The 22785-nt window shown below is 35.1% G+C and overlaps 1 protein-coding gene across 1 annotated transcript in view; it reads left to right on the top strand.

Moving 5' to 3' along the window:
* Positions 1-22785, top strand: part of GALNT13 (polypeptide N-acetylgalactosaminyltransferase 13) — a 584203-nt gene that overhangs the window by 322331 nt on the left and 239087 nt on the right. Inside the window, exons 5-7 of the mRNA XM_047770427.1 lie at positions 13937-14103; positions 14736-14943; positions 18028-18198. Of these exons, the coding sequence (XP_047626383.1) occupies positions 13937-14103; positions 14736-14943; positions 18028-18198 (546 nt within the window). The remainder of the gene's footprint in view (positions 1-13936; positions 14104-14735; positions 14944-18027; positions 18199-22785) is intronic.

Raw genomic sequence — 22785 nt, forward strand, 5'->3', positions numbered from 1 at the left:
TTCGATATTTTTAATAATTGCAATAAATAATGAAACTTTGTTTCTAGGCTTTAGTTTCTTGTTTCGCACATGAAACTTTGATCTTTATTTTGTTCTCATTCATGGATTTAAAGTATTGTAAAAATATGTAACTTATGATATTTAAATTCTATGACAGGATTATGAAGTATACTTCATACTTCATACTCATTGTTCCATGAAGTGTTTCTATGTCAGAAATCCATGAAATTCAATTTCTTTTTTTGTTGTGTTTTTGCTTTATTTTTTAAAGTTTTGTTGAATTATAGTTAATATGCAATGTTGTAATAATTTCTGCTATACAACAAAGTAATTCAGTTATACATATATGCACATCCACTATATTTCAGATTCTTTTCCCACACAGATTAGCAGAGAATATTGGGTAGTGTTCTCTGTGCTCTATAGCAGATCCCTGTTGGCCAGTCATTCCATATACCAGTCATGATATTCAATTTCATAGAGTATTATTGAGTATAACATGTTGATTTACTTATATATATTTATAAATGAATATGTAGATGGAAATATAGATATATAATATAAAAATAAAGCTAAAAATAAATGAAAACTATATCTGAGCCAATTGAAAAAAAGTGAATTCTCACAAAGCCCACATACTTTACTCCATATGGATAGGCTCTCTGTATTAACCCTATTCAAATAAAGTAAAATTACCTGCCTGATTTTTTGCCCACTATTCATTTCATTCCCAATTCTTAATCTAAAGATACAACTGTGCTTCTGAAAACAGAACTAAATATCTTTGTAGTCAGGATAAAGTATTTTGAGGCTTAGGACACCCCTTTAGAGCTGCCCAGTGTGTGCGATGCACAAAGACATCCCACTAAAGGAATGGTTCACTCTTCTTATAATGCCATTCACTTGGTGAGGGGTTATGTCTTACTGGAAGGAAGAGTGCCTTTTTCTGGCACAAAAGCTTAATTTGTTTTAAAGTCTGAGCTGGCAGGACTCCACTGTCCAAAAGGGACATGTGTTTCTAGTCGCACAAGGTAAGTACAGGCTAGTGGTAGGCGTGATTCCAGTTTAACATGCCCACGTTTATATCTTGCCTGATCCTGTGTCTTTTAATTATCACTTTGATCCTAAGATCTAGTTCCCAAATTATACCCTGATCCATGAACTGAGAATGTTTCCTGTACTTATGTATTGATATCTTTGACCAGATAAAGCAGAACCCCAGTTTTTTAAAGGGTGATTTGTTTTCTTTCTCTGACCTTTCAGTAACTGGGGCCTCCTTTTTCTTAATTCAGCTCCTGGATCTGATCCTTGTTATCTGATACTACATCCCCCAAATATCACCAGTTTCTCTGTTAGTCTCTTTATTTTGCTTGTTCCTAGATATCCCATGACAGTGCTTTCACCTTTTGCCAATACCATGCTGTTCTTGACACATTCTCTTACTCTGAAACATCATCTGTCACAATTCACTCTGGATATAGAGCTCCACTTGACCAGCTAAACTTTCTTTCATTATCTATAACTTCATCTTCTCTCAAGAATGTATGGTTCTGGAGTTCCTGTCATGGCACAGCAGAAACAAATCTGACTAGGAACCATGAGGTTGTGGGCTCAATCCCTTGTCTCGCTCAGTGGGTTAAGGATCCAGCATTGCCATGGGCTGTGGTGTGGGTCACAGACACAGCTCAGATGCTGCATTTCTCTGTCTGTGGTGTAGGCCAGCAGCTGTAGCTCCGATTGGACCCCTCGCCTGGGAACCTCCATATGCCATGGGTGCAGCCCTAAAAAAAGACAAAAAAAACCCAAATGTATGGTTTATATCCAACACACAAACACACACACACACATTCTTAAGCATTTGATAAGCACACAAATATTTTATGTTTAGAGAATTCTATAGCTAGAAAGTCTCATTAGAAGAATGATGAAAGGAAAGGAATTCTTTCAGGGAGTTTTTTATATCTTTTCTTGAAAACAGTAGCTATAGTGTGATAATTTTCCACACACTTCAGAACAACTCCATTCTCTCATTGTGTTGCATTACCTAACAACCTCTTTATATGAGAAGGGAAGGAGAATAAATAGATGTAATGTTCTGGGAGTTTAGGAGAGTGAACATTGGATATCCCTGGAGGAAATACAGTTTCATAGAGGAAGTCTGAGTTGAGCCCTACCATGAAGAACCTGTGTGAGCTCAAGGAATTCTAGAAATTGAGAGATGGCATGAGAAAGCTTTGTTCCCTGATGGAGCTTGGAGGTGTTCAATACTCTTGAAGAGTTAAATGCCATGGTGAGAGGAGAAGGTGGCAGAGTGAGACTGAGCCAGTAGGAGCCTTTAGATTTTAGCATTAGGCAATAAAGAGCCATCAAAATGTTTGAATAAAGGAGTGGCTGCTTGAATCTGCATTTTGGTCTGCAATGAAAAGGTTGTACTTTGGGGATCAAAAATGTTCCACAAATTCATGATATTGATGACATGCCATAACTTAGAGAAGAGGCAATAGTCTGTGTAGAAGACACAGTAGCAGGGAAGGATAAGAAAGATACTGAAAGAGGAGTCATCAGGATTTGGTGACTCATGATGTCAACATCAACGTCATCATATTGCCATTTAAGTTTCTGCTTTTGAACCTGTGGAGTAGTTTCTGTATCTTAGAGAAGTGAAAACTCTAAGGCTCAAGGTGGTTAGTTGATTTGGATAAGCCCATAAATGAGGGCAGAAGCAAAGCCTGTTCCAGATTACAGGCCTATTAAAATCAGTGTTATTTTCACTAGCAAAAGTAAGAGTTTAAACTTATAAATGAGAATAGTGTGAGTAATTTTGTTGCAAAGTCACTTTAATAATAGCTCCTGCATTCAATAAACACATTTATTTTAGAAAACTCATTGTTAAATATTTTCAATAGCATGAAAGAATTATATTCAGAGGTCACAGAAAGGGAACGACTTTCTAAATTCATGTTCTCAAACAATAAAGGCCACAACACTTACTTGAATGGTATTCTTTTCCTTTTTGCCACAAAGCTGAATTATATTTTATTTCCAAAATTAAAGAGAGTTCTTTATAATAGAATGAACATAAAACTTGCTTGTACAATACTTATCATTATGTCCTGGAAAAAAGGGACTGTTTAATAACTATTGACATCATGGAAGTAACTCCAGTGGGAGTATGTGGTTACCATTTATTTGACAGAAATTAGATCTATGGTAAGTTTTATTTTTTAGTATAAACCAGATAGCAACTTAATGTACCTAATCTGTTAAAGTCAAGATAAGTCAGCTTAAACCCAGAAGAATCATCTTCATGAGATTTATTCAATTCCCTCATAGACTTACCATTCTGTGATCATTTTGTGACTGCTTCCTCTGTTTCTCACAGTACAAGCTGGATACTATACCTGGCTTCTTTCTCAAATTAGAAACTGTTGACAAAAAATTAATCAGGTGATCTAAGAAAGAACTGGAAATTTTTATTCAAGCCAAATTTGAGGACTGTACCCCTCAGAGCATCTTACAAATCTGTTCTGCCCTTTAGCAGTCAAGACAGTTTATATATTTTTTTTTGAGACAGAGAGCTGTACATCAAATGATTGCATTATTATTATTTATTTTATTCTATGGCCACACCTGCAGTATATGGAAATTCCCAGGTCAAGGATTGAATTCCACCTGCATCTGGGACCAAAGCCACAGCTGCGGCAATGACAGATCCTTAACCCACTACACCAGACCAGGGATCAAACCAGGGCTTCTGCAGTGACCCAAGCTGCTACAGTCAGATTCTTAACCCACAGTGCTACAGCAGAAACTTCAAATGACTGTATCATAGACAGTTTACATAATCCAGATCTAAGCATCATTATGATAAGTCATGTGACCCCTTATGAGATGGAGAAGGAATGATATCTTCTAAGGAGTTGTCAATGCTAGAAGAATGTTGCTCTTCTTTGTTGAGCAGGTATTCCTGTTGATGAGAGAGATTTGGTCAATGGATAATGCAGATACACAATGCAGAGTGCAGGGAGAGAGGAGGCCAGAGGGCAGAGAAGAATTTTTATGTTTAAATTTTTCTTGTCTTTCCATAAAATATAGATTTTATTATACAAGACATACTCATGTAATCACTAATGCAGTGCATTTATGAGTAGGGTAAATATAATGGGTAAGAGGAGAGGAGGTGGGGTTATGTTACAATACTATAGTCAAATAAGAACTTTAGGCACAACTCTTATTTATTTATTTATTTATTTATTTATTTATTTATTTATTTGTCTTTTTAGGGCCCCACACATGGCATATGGAGGTTCCTATGCTAGGGGTTGAATCAGAGCTGTAGCTGCCAGCCTCCACCACAGCCACAGCGATGCCAGATCAGAGCCATGTCTGCAACCTACACCACAGCTCAAGGCAACACCAGATCGTTAACCCACTGAGCAAGGCCAGCACTCAAACCTGAAACCTCATGGTTCCTAGTCGGATTTCTTTCCACTGTGCCACAATGGAACTCCACAACTCATCTTTAAAATATCCTGCAGGAGTTCCCGTTGTGGCTCAGCAGATAGTGAACACGACTAGCATCCATGAGGATGCAGTTTCGATCCCTGGCCTCTCTCAGTGGGTTAAGGATCCGGCATTGCTGTGAGCTGTGGTGTAAGTCTCAGACATGGCTCGGATCCTGAATTGCTGTGGCTCTGCTGTGGTCTGGCTGCTATAGCTCTGACTGATCCCTGGCCTGGCCTGGGAACCTCCATATGCTGCAGTTGCAGCCCTTAAAAAAAAAAAAAAGCTAAATAAAATATCCTGCAGTTATCACATCACTGAGGAAAGTCCACTGGCCTCTCATCCTTTCACTTGCTTCTTTACTTTCCCTAATCTCTTTTCACTCCTTTCTTTAGGCTTTCTCACCTCAAACCCCTGCCTTTCAGGGCAAAGCAAAAATTGCCCTCATCTCATTCAAAGCAGTTAATGATTTCCTTTGTTTCCCAGAAATAGTAGCTTCAGGCTCCTGTTTGCTTCCCCAAGTGCCTTATTTAGGAATTCTCCTTAACAAAGGCAATTGTTATACAAACTTATCCTTTCAGAAAATAGGTAGAACAGCAGCTTTTAATTTCTGATTCCCAGGGCTTGAAACCTCTGCCACTTAGAAGCAAGTTACTTAACTGATCTGAATGTTAGAGTATCATCATAAAGTGAGAGCAATTTGAATATTAGGATTGGTAACTACTGACTCCATAAAAGATCACCAGAAGAACTACCACCTTGGCAGACAGTTCCAGTCCTCTTGAAAAGGGAGGCCAATGTAGATATTTACAGAGAGGGGGGGTCTGGATTTAAGTGGTTTCTAATTGGTATTTTAGTGCAGGAATCTTACTGAGACTGGTAAAGTATGTGATGTTTAGCATTGGTGGACATACTGAAGAAAGAGTTTTGAAGTCAGTTGATAAGCAGTTTGTCTAGTGAAGAAAGATATTGTCCTGAGAAGACTGCTGAGCAGCCTATTCTCCTAAAAAGGGGTTATTTGAACAAATAATTGTTTGAATGAATTTGTTGTCTGGAAGTTTCTGAAACATGCAGTGAAGCTATTTATAACGAAACCTTCTCATAATTCTGATATTTAACCTATATGGTTGCAGGAGATTTCAGTTCTCAGGGTCAAATGAGATGATCTGTGGAAAACATAGAGTACAATGTCTGCTATAGAATTAAATGCTCATTAAATGTTTGCCACTTAGTACTGGCTTTCTTATTATGTTTCTCAAATTAGAACTTGACTGTGGCGAGAGATGGCCTAACCCTGGGTAGGAATGCAGTGTTTGATAATCACACCAACCTACAGGTTGAAGCAAATAATGGGGAGCTGTTTCAGCTTTGGTTAGTCAGAGGAAGCACAAATTGATAGATACTTAACTCATGGATATTCAAGAGCAGGCAAGAAGCAGAGGTCTCAGCAGAAATTTACCCTCTGAGATCTCTCAGCAGAAAATAAAAGGCAGATATTAAGGTAAATAAGCAGGAATATTTTATAGCAGGAAGCCACAGCCAACCACAGACATTTCAGATTATGGCAATAAATTATTTAGAAGAACTAAAAGTGAAAGAGGGAGGACTTTTATTCCACACTGCTACACTGGACAAACAAGTAAGGCAGTTCTCAAGCCAGGCTGGTCTAAACACCTGATTTCTTATTGAAACTGCACTGGAATCAAAGAATAAAAATGGATGCTTGACCACAGCAACTAAGGATAAAAGACAAATTAACATGGCTGTGTTTAGAATCCTGTCTGCAGCAGGACTGACCCAAATAATTATAAGACCTTATCTACAATATTTTACATAGTGCTTTATAAGACCAGTATAATAATAAATTACATACATAATTTCTTAATGATCTATGTGTCTCCTCAGAAGTCCAAGATGTAGATATGGCAAGCACTTTTACTCCAATTTAGGTGATAACAAAAGTGAAACTTAAGAGTTTGTTCACAGATCCTAAGTGGCAGAAATGAGGAGACAAACATAGGGTTTCCCATCACAGAGCCTGCTCCAATATGTCAAAATAGAATGATAATACTTATGTTTAAAGAGAATGTGTTATAATAGAATGGCTTGCAGCCTAATTTTCTTACACTCTTTCTTTTCCTTTCCCTATTCCTAGCTCATTTATCTGCCTTGGCTCTAGAAGCTTAAAAACTAAAACCACTTTGAAGATATAAAAAGAAAAAATTGTATTTCTACACCTCTAATTCATATTATAATCATGTAGAACTGATAATACATAATAGCCTGCCTTGTTGTGGGTTTTTTGGGGGGTGTTTTTTTTTTGTTTTGTTTTGTTTTTTGCTTTTTTACAGCCACACCCATGGCATACGGAGGTTCCCAGGCTGGGGGTCATATTGGAGCTACAGCTGCTGGCCTACACTACAGCCACAGCAATGCCAGATCTGAGCCGCATCTGCGACCTACACCACAGCTCATGGCAACACCAGATCCTTAACCCACTGATCGAGGTAAGGATCAAACCTGCAACCTCATGGTTCCTAGTCAGATTCATTTCCCCTGAGCCACAACAGAAACTCCTGTTATGATATTTTCATGCATTAACCCCTTATTGAATATATTTTGTGAATTGCAGAATGCTAGTTTCTGGAGAGACAGAGATAAATAGGATTAACCTTCCCTCTTCTCTTTAAGAGTCTCCTAATCTATTGGATTAGATGCATTTATTGTGAAAGAGGATCATGAGGGGAAAGATTGAGGCATATATAAAGCATGAGGCTGAGGAAAGGGGCTGAGTAGTCTTCTTTGGGATTAGGAAAATACAGAGAAAGAAAGCCCCTGGCTTCCTGTCCCCCCTGTTACAGCACTCTCCCACTCAAGGCCCTCAGGGCATATTTCAAACAGAAATGGACAAGCAAGTGAGTTTTGGAAAAGCATCTTTCTCAACCTTCCCACTCCAGCTACCCTAACACTAAGAAGAGAAAAGGAGCAAAGAAGAGATCTGATGATCTGATAGCAAATAGGCTAAGGACAGGTATAGGGTCGATCTAGATTTTAAAATGAAGATGTTTGGGGCAGCCGACTAAAAGTTTGACTTTGTAAAAAAATTGAATTAGTCAAGTAATTATGACTTATAAGAACATGCTTTTGGAAAGTTTAACACAATGTAAACACAAATCAATGTATAGAAACCCATGCAAAATTAAGTGTTTCATTTTACTTGAGTCCCCAAGCTTTCAGTTATGAATCACTTTCTTTGCATGGAAGCACTGGAAAATGATGAAATTTCTCTCTATGAATATGAATGTTAATGACTGGGAAACACGGAAACCACACAATTCTGCAAGGTTCAATGCAATTCCCACAGCTCTTAAAAATAAGAAGTATATAGAAGACTTGTATTATAAGTCTTTATTTCAAATTACTGTTATTAATCTTCTTTGTTTGAGCAGTAAAAGGTAGCCACTGACTCACTGAGCAGTGATCCAACAAGTCATGCAAACTACAATGTTGACATCCTTTGTTTGGAGTCCTAAATGGATTGTGTCTAACTAAACTACTGTGTAATTATGGATCCTTTGTGATTTCACATTCTCATCTTAGAGTCAATTTTTCTTTCTTTGATCTGGCGTGTTGTGTTCAGTAGCTTATCTGAAAACATCAATATGGTTTTGAAAAGGATAAAATCAAATTGTAACAGTCTGTGTTCTCATAATGTGTGCATAGCCAAGGGGAAAGACAGTAAATAGGTACACTGTCTCACTGGATTTCTGTGTTCCGGACAGTGGAAATGTGATTCTCTCCCCACATTCTCTCCAAAGAGGAGCAGCTGGAATCCTTTCTCATAAATTTATAAGTCAACAGCTGATACACAGAAAACTGGACATGCATTAACATATATCCAGATGACAGAAGAGATTGTAAATGAAGTGGAGAAGACTTTCTGACTCCAATGCTTATAATTTACAGGAAAGAGTGCCTTATTTTATCTCATATAAACACAAAAAAGAGATACTAACCTTATACATCATATATTTTGGGGGGATACACCTCTGGCATGGGGAAGTTCTGGGAGCAGGAACCAAACCTGAGCCACAGCTGCAACCCAAGTCACAGCAGTGACAATGCTAGATTCTTAACCCATGGTGCCACTGGGGAACTCCTTTTTAAAAAATACAGCTTGTTTTTAAAATGTTGATATAAGCCAAAAGATTTTACATATATGTGTATGTATGCATATATATGAGTTTTTTTAAAGAAAATTAGTGTTTCTGTTCAATAAATTTAATGAGTTCTTAACTTTGCCTGCACATTCAAGTTCCCTTGAGAGATTTCTTTTTAACTTCATTACCCATAGCCACACCCTAGACACCTAAATCAAAACATCTGTGGCTAAAACCCACACATTGGTATTTTTTAAAAACTCATAGGATGATTCCAATGTGTAGCCAAGGATTTAGAGCCACAGATATATTATTACAATAATGTAGAGCATTTATAATTGTAATATATTACAATAAACTTTCACTTCCTTTCAAGTATTACAGATTTAGGATATCAAAATATAGTGCAAATATGAGATGTTGCTATGATAAACCTTATGATTTTACTAGAATACTAGATTTAGGAGCTTAATTTGAGTACTGGGTGTCAAATATTGCTTTCAAATTAGTGAAAACTACCATTGCAGTCTGCCGCTTTTGCCCTCAAAGTTAATTACATATGCATTGTCAGATTTTCCAATGTCAGATTTTCCAGTTCTATTTAGATGTTTACATAAAAGAAATTAAGTCTTCAAAAGACAGATTGATAAGAGTATTTGCTCTATATGTACATGATTTCAATAAAAGCTGACTTTCTATATTTAGTTTTAGTGAAATGATCCTAGAGAACTCTATTTCACTTTTTGATTTAAGGATATATATATATATGTTTGTAAAGATATAAATTATTTTAAAAGATCATTTTAAATAACTTTTTTCAATTTTTTCAGACACCAACAATATTGACATTTGCTTTAACATATAACATGAAACAGAAATCTTTACCATTACTAATATTATTAAATAATAAATTATTAGTAGTACTATTTATTACTTTACTATGCAGAGTATTGAACTAGGTCTGTCATTTGAGACATATTCTGTGAAATAAATATTTGAGTTAGTCGACTTTGAAAGTCCTTCCATTTCCACCTATTGGAGATTTTGAGCTTTACTCTGTGGTACAGAGCAAAAAACCTCTACCCTACATTTCAGAGTACATACTTTAATCTCATTATGTAAAAGATTTAAAAGCTGAAGGGAATTGTGGTGAAATTCTTCCTATAATACCACAAAGAAGCTTGCCATGTGTCAGGGAGAAGAAACTATGGTAGAAGTCCAATATATGTATTTACTTACTTATTTATTTAATTTTTTTTTTTTTTTTTTTTGCTTTTTAGGGCTGCACACATGGCATATGGCAGTTTCCAGGCTAGGGTTCAAATCAGAGCTATAAGCCACTGGCCTATGCCACAGTCACAGCAACGCAGGATTTGAGCTTCATGTGTGACCTACACCATGGCTCACGGCAATGCTGGGTCCCCAACTCACTGAGCAAGACCAGGGACTGAACCACCATATTCTTGGATACTAGTTGGATTTGTTTCCACTGCACCACAACAGGAACTCCCTACATATTTATTTTTAAGTACTGATCCCCACCTCCATCACATAGGCTTCTTGTTTGGTTTTGTTTGTTTTTAATTACTTCTGGAGAAGTAAGTGAGTTAAATACATTGCCAACTTAGATACTAAAGGCATTTTTTTAAAAAACCCTAAAAAACAATGTTTTAAGTGCTTTTTTGTGGCTGAAAAAAATTACTGCATTCACATGTTCTGAGTGGACACTTTTTACATTTCATGTGTCTGAAATCAGGATGAGTTTTATAGTCAGTCATTAGTTACAAACATTTTCTACCAGCTGGCAGTTGACATGTAGACAGTATTTCTTAAGCATAACCGTATGTGGTCATGGCTGTTCACATAGACGGGCTTTGACTAAGTTATGTGCCCTATTTATACTATATGTGTAGATTTCAATTATCTTTCAACATTTTTTCAGAAATCTTACAATATGATGCAGTAAGATTTGAACAAAAAGTTATTGTCTGGAAAGAAAGGCAAGGACACAACAGTAGGAAAAATTAAATTTCACATGATGAAGCCAATATTTATTGTTGGAGCAATGACTACAATTCTGTATTTTCTTTTCTTTTTTTTTTAAATGTCCACAACTGAGGCATATGGAAGTTCCTAGTCCAGAGATTGAATCTGAGCCACAACTGTGACCTGTGCTACAGCTATGGTAATGGCCTTGTCCTTTTAAGCCCTTGCACAAGGCAAATACGGATTCTGTACCTCCGCAGGAACAGGAACTGCTGCAGTCAGATTCTTAACTCACTGCACCACAGCAAGAAACTCCTTATTTTCTTGCTCATCAACAGCTGACGGTTTTTATAGCCTTGTATCATGTCAACCCAGGACCAGCAGTGTCCACATCACCACGAATCTTATTAGAAATGCAGAACCTTGGGCATATCCTAGATCTCCTGAATCAGAAGCTGCATTTTATCAAGATCTCCACATAATTCCTTTGCACCTTCAAGTTTGCAGTGCACAGCTTTGTAATACCAAGGAAAATACAAGATGAAGTTGTTTTGAATTTTGTTGCTGAGATATGTGCTAAATGTATGCCTCTCCTATTTTAACCAATACAACCTAAAGCTGGAGAAATCCCCTTAGAATAGATGAAAGAAACTTCAAAGTAACAAGAAACTAATATGATTCATTAGCAAGCCTGAAAACACTGATAGAAATCTATGTCTAAGTTGAAAATCTTTCTCTATAGGGTTTACTTAGGTATCAAATAGATACTAGTGATAAGAAAGAATCATGCTATAGCTTATTTAACAACATTTTTTTTTCTTTCCTAGTGGTACGTAAAATCATGATGTATCTTACTGTATGTAACAATAGGTTTGATGAATTATAGGCAATGATTCCAGTTCAGTATGTCACAAACACATTAGAAACCATGATAATAATAACTTGTTCATGCTTATCTATGCACTTGAGATAACTGGATAAATTGACATAGAAAATGATTAATTTGTATAACAAGAATTATCCTATAAATTATTTTATTATTATACAGTTTTATTTGCTAAATTACTGTTTACATAGGTGGAAGAGGAAGAATTAATAAAATATTAGCCATATTTTATGTTTGTGCTACATTAAATAATGTCAGCAGATATTTTCCCTAAGTAAACGTAATAGCTGCCTTAATAATAAATTAGTTCATTATCACTTTGTAACATATAATGAAGGTAAAATTAACATTTGTGAGTGGACTTTTTTAACCACAAAAGTACAGCATAATGGAAATAGCTTAAGAAGGTGGATCTAAATATTTTCTTTTATTTTGATATTTTAATTGATTTATCTAAATATCTCACCTATCTGGTCCTTTGTTAGAATTTAGCGTAACAGATAAAAGATTTGATTTAAAATAAATCTTTTTTTTCCCAAATGATACTGAGTAGCCTTTATAGACTGTTATCCTCGGGTTAAACCAGTAGCTGTTGATTGTTGGAGTAATTTCAGTCTGCTTTTCCATCTTTACTTCTTTATCGATGATGATTATCTTTACCATACATTTTGTTCAGCTTGCTGAAAGTGAGAGGTGTTTTAATGAAGCAGAAGAATGGAGGTTTGAGGAAAGTCATGGTGAGAACCTTGTTGCCTTACCAGAACAGCTTTCCAAGTTCATTTAGTGGTGGGCTGCCTGGAAGCGCAAGTCAAATGATGAGGAGACATGTAGAAAGCACCTGAAACTTGCCAACAAAATGGAAACAGATGAGAAGGATACAAACTACTTCCCCCCAGACACATTTTGATTTTTCTTGTATCTTACATAGCATCTTATATAGTGTGATGCTTAAAGAATGTTTTCCAAATTAATATACACTGAAAAAAATGTTATGGCTAGATATAGGTACATTCTTACCTATCTGTATTACAGAGTCCTTCATTGAGTAGATGATATTTTAGACTGTTTTAAAACATGATTAAAATTTCAACAGGCATGCAGTCAGTATTTGTTTTATTATATGCCTTTGTCCCCGACACTTTATTGGATTTTTTTTTTTCACTCACCTGTGAAGGAGACTAATTTTGATGATGCTAATTTTATGTCATGGACTAGGTCTTTTATTGGTGGCAGGGAGTATCTGGTTCATTTTACTTCATGGAATGATTTTAATTTTCTAGCTCTTCAGAATACTTTATAGGAAAAAAAATAACCAAATGTGAATAAATCTCTATTCCTTCTCCAGATACCCAATGACTTTTTTTCAATATTCCATAATCATGATGATTCAAAATTATGTGACAGACCTGTCTGAGTGTTGACAAATTGACAGGGGTGAAAGCTGTCTGCATGTTAAACTTGGGATGACCTCCTCGAGCACTCTGTAGAGTATTTGTCAAAACATACCTTTTTCGACTGATGGCTTGAAAAGAAAAATTGGGGCTTTTTAAAATTTATAACCAAAATTAAAAGTTTTTTCTCAAAACATCAAGCGCTAAAAGTAATAACAATTATGATTTAACCTCTTACTAATCAGTGTGATCCAGTGACCAGCAGCATCTGAATCACCTGGAAACTTTTTTTTTAAAAAAAAATGCATATTCTCCACTTGCACCTCAGACCTACTAAACCAGCTGCATTTGCATAAATCGCTAGGCAATCCTTCTGCACATTAAAATTTGAGAAATACTGGTAGTCTATGCCCTCTCATAATCTCCAATTTTGATTAGATAGTACTCACTGAGAAGCTGTAAGACACATCCTGGCCCCTAAGTCTTTCCCTCAGTGTAGACAGAATGGGAAGTCTACATAACTAGATTTTAGAATAGAAACATTGTCTCAGTTTTACAAGCTTCAAAACCCTGTGAACAACTATCTTTTATATTCTTAAGACTTTCTAAGTTATGCATTGATTCTTTTTTTCTAAACAAAGACAATTATACCTCCTAAATGAATTCATCTGTGTCTATTGTACTTGGTATCCTAATGATAGTCTCAGAATGTTATTTTAGCTTTCTTAGACTTTTGGAAATCCTACCTATGTGTTCCCTGGAGTTAATATAAAATTAGTAAAAAATAAAATTAGTTAAAATAATTTCAGTAAGTATGAATATTTGATTTTCAGAATGCTAAGAGCTTACAGAATTTATAAAAAGGAAAATAAGTTTAGATACTCAAAATGTGTTTACACAGTAAGGGACTTTCAAGTCTAAAGTTGTGTTATAATGGATGTTTTTATTTCAATGATCAGATGAAAGAAGAATTTATTAGCACGTCCCTCCTCTTCTTTCCTCTTTTCCAGATGCAAGACAAAGGTCTACCCTGATGAACTTCCAAACACGAGTGTAGTCATTGTATTTCATAATGAAGCTTGGAGCACCCTCCTTAGAACTGTTTACAGTGTTATAAATCGTTCCCCACACTATCTACTCTCTGAGGTCATCTTGGTAGATGATGCCAGTGAAAGAGGTATAAATATTTTTCTTTTGTACATATTTTTAAAATCAGAAATATTTCTCATGTTCAAAAATATAACTGGGTAGTGATCTGTATTTTCCTTGTAATTATACTAACCTTATAACCACCTACCAGCTTTTCATCAATATACCTAGCCAGTGCCAACTCCAGAAGCAAGTAACTAATTCTTTCAGTTTATCTCATGATTCCATTTGGGTTCTTACTAAGCAAAGATTTCAGCCAAAATGACTTCAAAGTGTTTTTTTTTTTTTTTCCCCAACTCAATTGATTATGTGATTGATACTTTCTGACTTTGTGGATATTTGTCAATTTTTTTTTAAGTTGAGTTTGAAGAAAAATAACATAATTAAGGAGACTGCCTTTGTCAATGTGGCCCAGGTTCTAAATTAGAGTCTGGTATATTAACTTGCGAGTATGTCTTTATCCTTGTTAGCCAAGTGACAGGATAGTAATGAACTTTAATTTACTGATGAAATCTCTATATCTTTATTTTACATAATGTAAAAGATGTTGATAAGAATTGACCACCATTTCTGTATGTTAAATTTCCATCTGGGTGGTAGCATCTCTTCTCTGTTTTAAAACACTTTCAAAACTTTTTGTGTTCTTATTGCACATTACAGATTTTCTCAAGTTGACATTAGAGAATTATGTGAAAAATTTAGAAGTGCCAGTAAAAATTATTAGAATGGAAGAACGTTCTGGCTTAATACGGGCCCGCCTTCGAGGAGCAGCTGCTTCCAAAGGGCAGGTCATAACTTTTCTCGATGCTCACTGTGAGTGCACGTTAGGATGGCTGGAACCCTTGCTGGCAAGAATAAAGGAAGACAGGTAAGAATTCATGTATTATGTCTGTCTAGATTTTGACTCAACCTGTTAGGACAGGTCCATCAAAACTTTTCTTCTAAATTGCTTATTTTCAAAAGGATTATTTCCTAGCTTTTTAAAAAGAAGCCCCTCCAAGTTCCCACTGTGGCTCAGCAGTTAAGGACCTGACTAGTATCGAGGAGGATGCACGTTCCATTTCTGACCTTGCTCAGTGGGTTAAGGATCGAGCATTACTGTGAACTGCAGTGTAGGTTGCAGATGTACTTGGTATCTGGTGTTGTTCTGGCTGTGGTGTAGACAGGCAGCTGCAGCTCTGATTCAGTCCTGAGCTGGGAACTTTCATATGCCACAGTTGTGGCCATAAAATAAAAGCCTCTCCTCCTCTCATTTAATAAAGATCTTGGCATATTTATGCTGAAAATGGCCTGAATATTCATTTTATAGATGAAAGGAAATCAGTCCAATTAGAAATAATACCATGTCTTATAAAATAAAATACATTTTCAAAGCAACCTTATTGTGTTCTCATAACCACCCTGTGAGGTGGCTAATGTAGATGTTATCCGTACTAATAATAGGGAGGAACAAATCAGTTAAGTAGCTTGCCCCAGTTAGTAGATGTAATGGGAACAACAAACAACAATTTAGTTCTTCCCACTTCCAGACCAGTCTTTTCTTTACTGAGACACTGCCCTTATTCAGTGTCTAGTTCAAAGCAGCCTTGATAATCTTTAAAAGAAACTCATACACATACTCATACACCCCATCAAAATGAAATCATGATTTAAAAAAAAAAAACTGAAAGCACAGCTATAAAATGTTTAACAATTTAAATAATACTGTCATTTTGTACAGGCAAATTATGAAATTGGAAAAGTTCAATAATTCATTATGGAATTTAAGAACCCACATAGATAACCGCAATTCTTTCTGATGTTGATGCTATGAAGTATAAGGTTTTTTTGCAAGTATTCATAAACATTGATGATAAATGAGTATAATTCCTAAGCACCTAATGAGAAAGACTGTGCTGATTGCTGTCTGATATAATAGCAAAGCATCGCATAACACCTTGCTTGCGTAGTCATTTCACCAACAGTAGAAAGGTCATTTTAGAATTGAAGTTTTTAATTAAGCCTCCAAGACAGGGGCTTCTTAGTGTGAGCTAGTGCAGCTCTATCACATAAACAGCAGGATTTGTTACTTGCCAGGAAGATGGATGGAGCATGTCACTAAAATGAACCATAACGGTTGAAGAAAGCAGAGGGAACCTTTTAGTCAACTGAGTGTAATGTATGGCTAATAACATTTTTCCATTCTGCATATTGTACAGTATGCACAGGAGGGTAGGGCTGACAAAGTAAAATGAACTTGGAGCATCTTAAATGCATTTCCTGGCAACTTTTCATACATTATGCTGCTTTTTAAAACATGTTTCATACTCAACTTAGTGAGTTTTTAATATATGTTGTTTCAATATAGTCATGCATAGATCATTTATTTTTTCATTTACACAACATGTTCAGATTGTATTTATATATAATGAACTCTAATGTCTTGTCTTGCTTTTATGTTCTAAAGTTGCCATAGCTAGATAATAAAGTCCTATCCAAGGTCATTAGATCTAATTTCATCTCCCTATAAATTAAATTATTAAATTTAATGAAGAAAGAAAATACTTATTTTATAAGGACTATAGTTATCAAAGAAGCTTTTCCAAGGCTAGATGAATCCTGTTAATTTCAGAGAACTCTAGGTATTGGGGAATTATGTGGCATAAGACCTAACTGAAAATGAATGTTGGTCATACTGGTTATAAAACCAGAATAAATAATGGACATTTCCTTGTTTTCCACATCTATGGGTGATTCAAAAGCATATTTGTATATTTACCTTCTATTATATGTGAAAAGTAGGCTCTGCTTTTCAGAATTAGCTACAACCTGTTCACAGTTGGTTAAATATTTACTTTAGAGATGACGTAAGGTTGACCCCATAATAAAACATATAAGCTTGGAGTAGGGGAAGACTGGAGAAAGCACAACATGGATTAAAAGAGAACTTAATGATCTCCTGGGGTGAAAAGTTTCTTACTCCAAAAGAGCCACCATCAAGAATACCAAATTTTGGAGTTTCCACTGTGGTACAGAGGCTTAAGAATCTGTTTGGAGCAGCTCAGGTTGCTGTGGAGATGTGGGTTTGATCCCCAGCGTGGTGCAAGGGGTTAAAGGATCAGGCATTGCTGCAGGATCTGGCATTGCTGCAGCTGTGGCATAGGTTGCTTCTGTGGCTCAGATTCAATCCCTGGCCCAGGAAATTTCAAATGCCACAAGTGCATAAAAGAATACCAAATCTCCTGGCTCTTCTTCTTACTTTAAGAAAAAAATGGGTCATAAAATACCAGAAATTGAAGTTGCCTACCTCCCCCTATCCTGAAACATACAGATTGTTACTATAAACTCTCAAGTCTAGGACAGCTCACTCAGAAATTATTATGACCCTATTATCTTTCTTAGGAAATATTTACTTACTCTGATGATCATAATTTTTACTGTTGCTTCTGCTTCTTGATTTTGGTTTGTTTTTCCATGAAGACTTGGTATTTTTTTCCATGAAGACTTTCTCAGAACTATCTCCTTAAACAAAATTATTGCCTTTGAGATTCAAACTACCAAGTTTAATTTGCCATCATTCATTCCTCATTCCCTTTGTGCTATTGCTTTTCATTAGGTTATAACCAAAATGATGCATAATATCAAAGCAGCTCAATGAATCATGCTAGGGGTGGAAGTTTTATGAAAAATAGACCATGTTCATCCTGCTGAGTTAGTACTTAGAATGCATTTGGAAATCAGCTTGAAGATCAATTAGTGTGTTTGATTGGATTATACATGATAGAATAAAGTAGACTGAAGTAAGATATAGTAAAAGAAGGTAATCCCACAGAGAAAAAGAATAGCATGAAAATAAAGGCAAATTAAAGTCATAAAAATTAAATTTCAGCATATCAGCTATATTACATTTAAACAAGCTAATATAACATTTAAATTATTATTTATTTGTAAACTGATTTTAATTTTTCTGCAGGAAAACAGTTGTATGCCCTATCATTGATGTGATCAGTGATGATACCTTTGAATATATGGCTGGGTCAGACATGACTTATGGAGGTTTTAACTGGAAACTGAATTTCCGTTGGTATCCTGTTCCCCAAAGGGAAATGGATAGGAGGAAAGGAGACAGAACGTTACCTGTCAGGTATGTAGAGCATTTCTTCCAAAGCATAGCATGCATATTCCTCTAATAATTAAGGAGTATTATAAATGTATTTACTCATTTTTTTAGACTTTTAAAGACATATACTTTTTATTCATATGCATATATGTATTATCACATTTTACATGACAATCTGAGAATCAATGGCAATATTAAATCTAATTTAAGTTAGCACAGACAAATTTAAGTACTGTTAGAAGTGCCAATTTTTTTTTGAAACTTTGTGTTTTTTTTTTTTTTTCTTTTAGTGGCTGCACCTGCAGCATATGGAAGTTCTGGTCTAGGGGTCAAATCGGAACTGCAGCTGCAGGCCTACACCACAGCCCCGGCAACACCAGATCCAAGCTGCACCTGTGATCTATGCTGCATCTTGGGGCAATGCCAGATCCTTAACCTAATGAGGCAGGCCAGGGATCAAACCCACATCCTCATGGATGATATACTATGTCCTTAACCCACTGAGCCACAAGAGGAACTCCAACATTGTATATTCTTATATTCAAAATACATTTATTGTGAATTTTCTATGTGACAGATATGTGTTGGCCTTGATACTTCAGGTAGACATATACCTAACTAGATGTGTATACTTTATAATAGCGGTAATCTCAAGATTGAAAAAAAAATAATGGTTTGCTAAGTATTTTAATTTTACCAACCTTAAAGAGCTATCTTCCTTATAGATACAAAAGAAATTTCCACAGGGTTCCCACTATGATGCAGCAGGTTAAGGATCTGACATTGTTTCTGCAGCAATATGGGTTCGGTCCCCAGCCTGGTGAGGTAGATTAAGGATCCAGTGTTGCTACAGCTGTGGTGTAGGTTACAGCTGCAACTCAGATTCAATTCCTGGCCCAGGAACATCCATATACCACAGCAGATACAGCCAAAAAACAAACAAAAAAAAGAAAGTTCCATTTGGAAAATTTTACATATTAAAAGTTATGAAGGATTTATTGTTTGTTCCAAATTATTTTAAAAAGTTACTTAGCTTGAGATATTTATGCATAAAATATGTTTTACTCAATGCAAAATCATAACTTTCATATACATCTTTATTTAGATAAGCATTGTCTACTTTATTAACATAAAAATTATTACCTTCTTATTTTAACATATTATTGTGTGCCTCTTGCCTACAACCAAAAATTGATTTCCTGAACTATACTTAGAGAGGAAGTTCACTACTTTAGCTCTTTAAAGACTAATGGGCAAATCACTATTTTGTTGGAACAATAGAGAAGTATCCTAACATTCTAAAACAGTATATATAATCCATTATCTAAAAAAGAATGTCATCTACCTATCGAGAGAATGACTTCTCTATTTGTAACACTAATTATATAATGAATTACGTAAACTAACTTAAAAAATTAGATAATGGAAGAGAACAGCTCTAATTGCTTGTTATTGAACAATTAAATATAGAGACTGTTAACCCTCTTAAGGAGATATTAACTACATGAAAAAGTAAAATGTTATTCCAAACAGTTGCATAAGGAGGTGAAGTTATTTTATCAATATAGTAGTCCTTAAAGCTTACTCTACTGTTCATATTCACAAAGTCTTATTGATCCTTGCTTGGCTTTAACAACTTGAGGAAATACAGTGCTCATATTACCATTATTTATTAGAAATAATATTTACCCACATTATGGTTTCTAATTTAATGTTAGATGGTATTTCAGCTTCAGATTTCAAGTGAAAACTATAAGAATACTTGACCAGTACACTCAAATATAGATAATGTGTTTATTTATTTGAAAATGAATTTTAAAAAATGCTTATGTATACCCACCTTTTTAACACATTGGCAAAAGATAAGCTTTATTTAACTTTATTTTCTCACAGAGTCAAAAGGTAAATAATTAAAAGGTAGTCAACATTCATTGTAAGAAACTGTTCATGTTATGCATAAAAGTAAACATCTAATAGAGATTGGCTATTATTTCTCACCTTTAATTACTGAAATAAAAGAGGAAACATATAAATTGCTATATTTTAATCACAATGTATGTGATTGTATTTTAATAACATGGAGAAATGATGAAATCTGAGTAGATTTTATTTGTTTTCCTTTGTAAGTGCACAGTATTTCACTGTGAAGGAGCAGTATTATATTGTGGAGGGAGCTGAAACAAGAGAAACAGAGTAAGCTCCATCTTTTATGAAGTTTCTATATTTTTATGGCAAAAGGTTAATTAATTCACTGCCTGTGTTGTAACAGCCTGCAGGTAATTTTCATCAGCATAGCTGTAATATGAACTTTCTTTGTACTTGTAATCTATTACTTGAAGATGTGATCATTTTTCTCATATTCATATAAACAGATAAATCATTCTAGGTCTTAAAGACATTTTTTTTCCTACTTGATTAACAGAATTCTGAATAGCTAAAGTGATTAAAACGAGGTTGAAATTTTAGTTTTCTTAGCAGAATGCTTCATTTAAAATGTCAGTTATGACAGAACTTTCTACTGACTGTAATTGGCTGGTTAGTCATCATTTAGAAATACAATCATGCATCTGCATACATAGAGGAACAACTTGAACTTGTAACCTAACCTTAGTTATACTGTATTTGAAGTAAAGTTTATAACAATTATACTTAGTATTCTGTTGTCACCCTCTGGGATTTGATATTTTCTCTTTGATAATACATAGAGTTTGTGAAATACTTGGCATTGTGAAGTTATGAGTATAGAATAATAGCATAAAAATCATGCTTTGTTCTAGTTTTTTTTTTATTTTTATTATACTTGATTTACAACATTCTGTCAATTTCTGCTGTATAGCAAAGTGACCCAGTTATACACATGTATACATTCTTTTTCTCACATTATCCTCCATCATATTCCATCACAAGTAATTACATATAGTCCCCTGTGCTATACAGCAGGATCTCATTGCTTATCCACTCCAGATGCAATAGTTTGCATCTAGTAACCCCAAACTCCCAATCCTTTCCACTCCCTCCCCCTCCCTTTTGGCAACCACAAATCAGTTCTCCATGTGCATGAGTTTGTTTCTTTTCTGTAGATAGGGTTATTTGTGCCATATATTAGATTCCAGATAATAAGTAATGTCAAATGGTATTTGTCTTTCTCCTTCTGACTTACTTCACTTAGTATGAGAGTCTCTAGTTCCATCCATGTTGCTGCAAATGGCACTATTTTGTTCATTTTTAAGGCTGAGTAGTATTCCATTGTGTATATGTACCATATCTTCTTTATTCATCTGTCAGTGGACATTTAGCTTGTCTCCATGTCTTGGCTATTGTGAATAGTGCTACAATGAACATAGGGGTGCATGCATCTTTTTGAATGAATGTTTTTCCTGGAAGTGAGGTTGCTGGATCATATGGTAGTTCTATATTTAGTTTATTGAGGTAACTCCATACTGTTTTCCATAGTGGTTATAACAATTCACATTAATACCAGCAGCGTAGGAGGGTTACCTTTTCTCTACACACTCTCTAGTGTTTGTTATTTGTACACTTTCTAATGATAGCTATTCTGACTGGTATGAGGTGGTGCCTCATTGTAGTTTTGATGTCCATTTCTGTAATAATTAGTGATGCTGAACTTTTTTTCACATGCTTATTGGCCATCCATAGTCTTCTTTGGAGAAATGTCTATTCAGGTCTTTTGCCCATTTTTCAATTGGGGTTCTTTATTTTTTTGCTGATGAGTTGTATGAGTTGTTTGTATATTTTGGATATTAAGCCCTTGTGGGTTACATTGTTTGAAACTGTTTTCTCCCATTCCATAGATTGTCTTTCGTTTTTGTTTTGTATGGTTTCCTTTGCTGTGAAGAGGCTTGTACATTTGATTAACTCACATTTGTTTATTTTTATTTTTATTTCTGTTGCTTTGGGGGACTGATCTAAGAAAACAGTTGTACAGTTGATGTCAGAAAATGTTTTGTCTATGTACTCTTCTAGAAGTTTGATGGTATCTTGTCTTATGTTTAAGTCTTAAGCCATTTTGAGTTTATTTTTGTGCATGGTGTGAGGGTGTGTTCTAATTTCATTGATTTGCACATGCAGTTGTCCAGTTTTCCCAGCACCACTTGCTGAAGATACTGTCTTTTTTCCCATTTTATATTCTTGTCAAACTAGGTGTCTAGGTTTATTTCTGGGTTCTCTATTCTGTTCCATTGGTCTGTATGTCTCTTTTGGTACCAGTATCACATTGTCTTGTTTACTATAGCTTTGTAATATTGTCTGAAATCTGGGAGTGTATTGCCTCCCGCTTGGTTTTTGTTTCTCAGCTTTGGCAATTCTGGGTCTTTTATGGTTCCATATAAATTTTTGACTTGTTTGTTCTAGTTCTGTGAACAAATGCTATGGGCAATTTGATAGGGATTTCATTCGATCTATAAATTGCTTTAGGTAGTATGGATATTTTAATGATAGTAATTGTTATAATCCAGGAACATGCAATATTTTTTCATTTCTTTGAATCCTCTTTAATTTCCTTGATTAATATTTTATAGTTTTCAGTACATAAGTCTTTTACCTCCTTGGTCAGGTTTATTCCTAGGTATTTAATTTTTGGGGGTGTGATTT

The sequence above is a fragment of the Phacochoerus africanus genome, chromosome 3 (genome assembly GCF_016906955.1).
Source record: "Phacochoerus africanus isolate WHEZ1 chromosome 3, ROS_Pafr_v1, whole genome shotgun sequence".
Classification (NCBI taxonomy): Eukaryota; Metazoa; Chordata; class Mammalia; order Artiodactyla; family Suidae; genus Phacochoerus; species Phacochoerus africanus.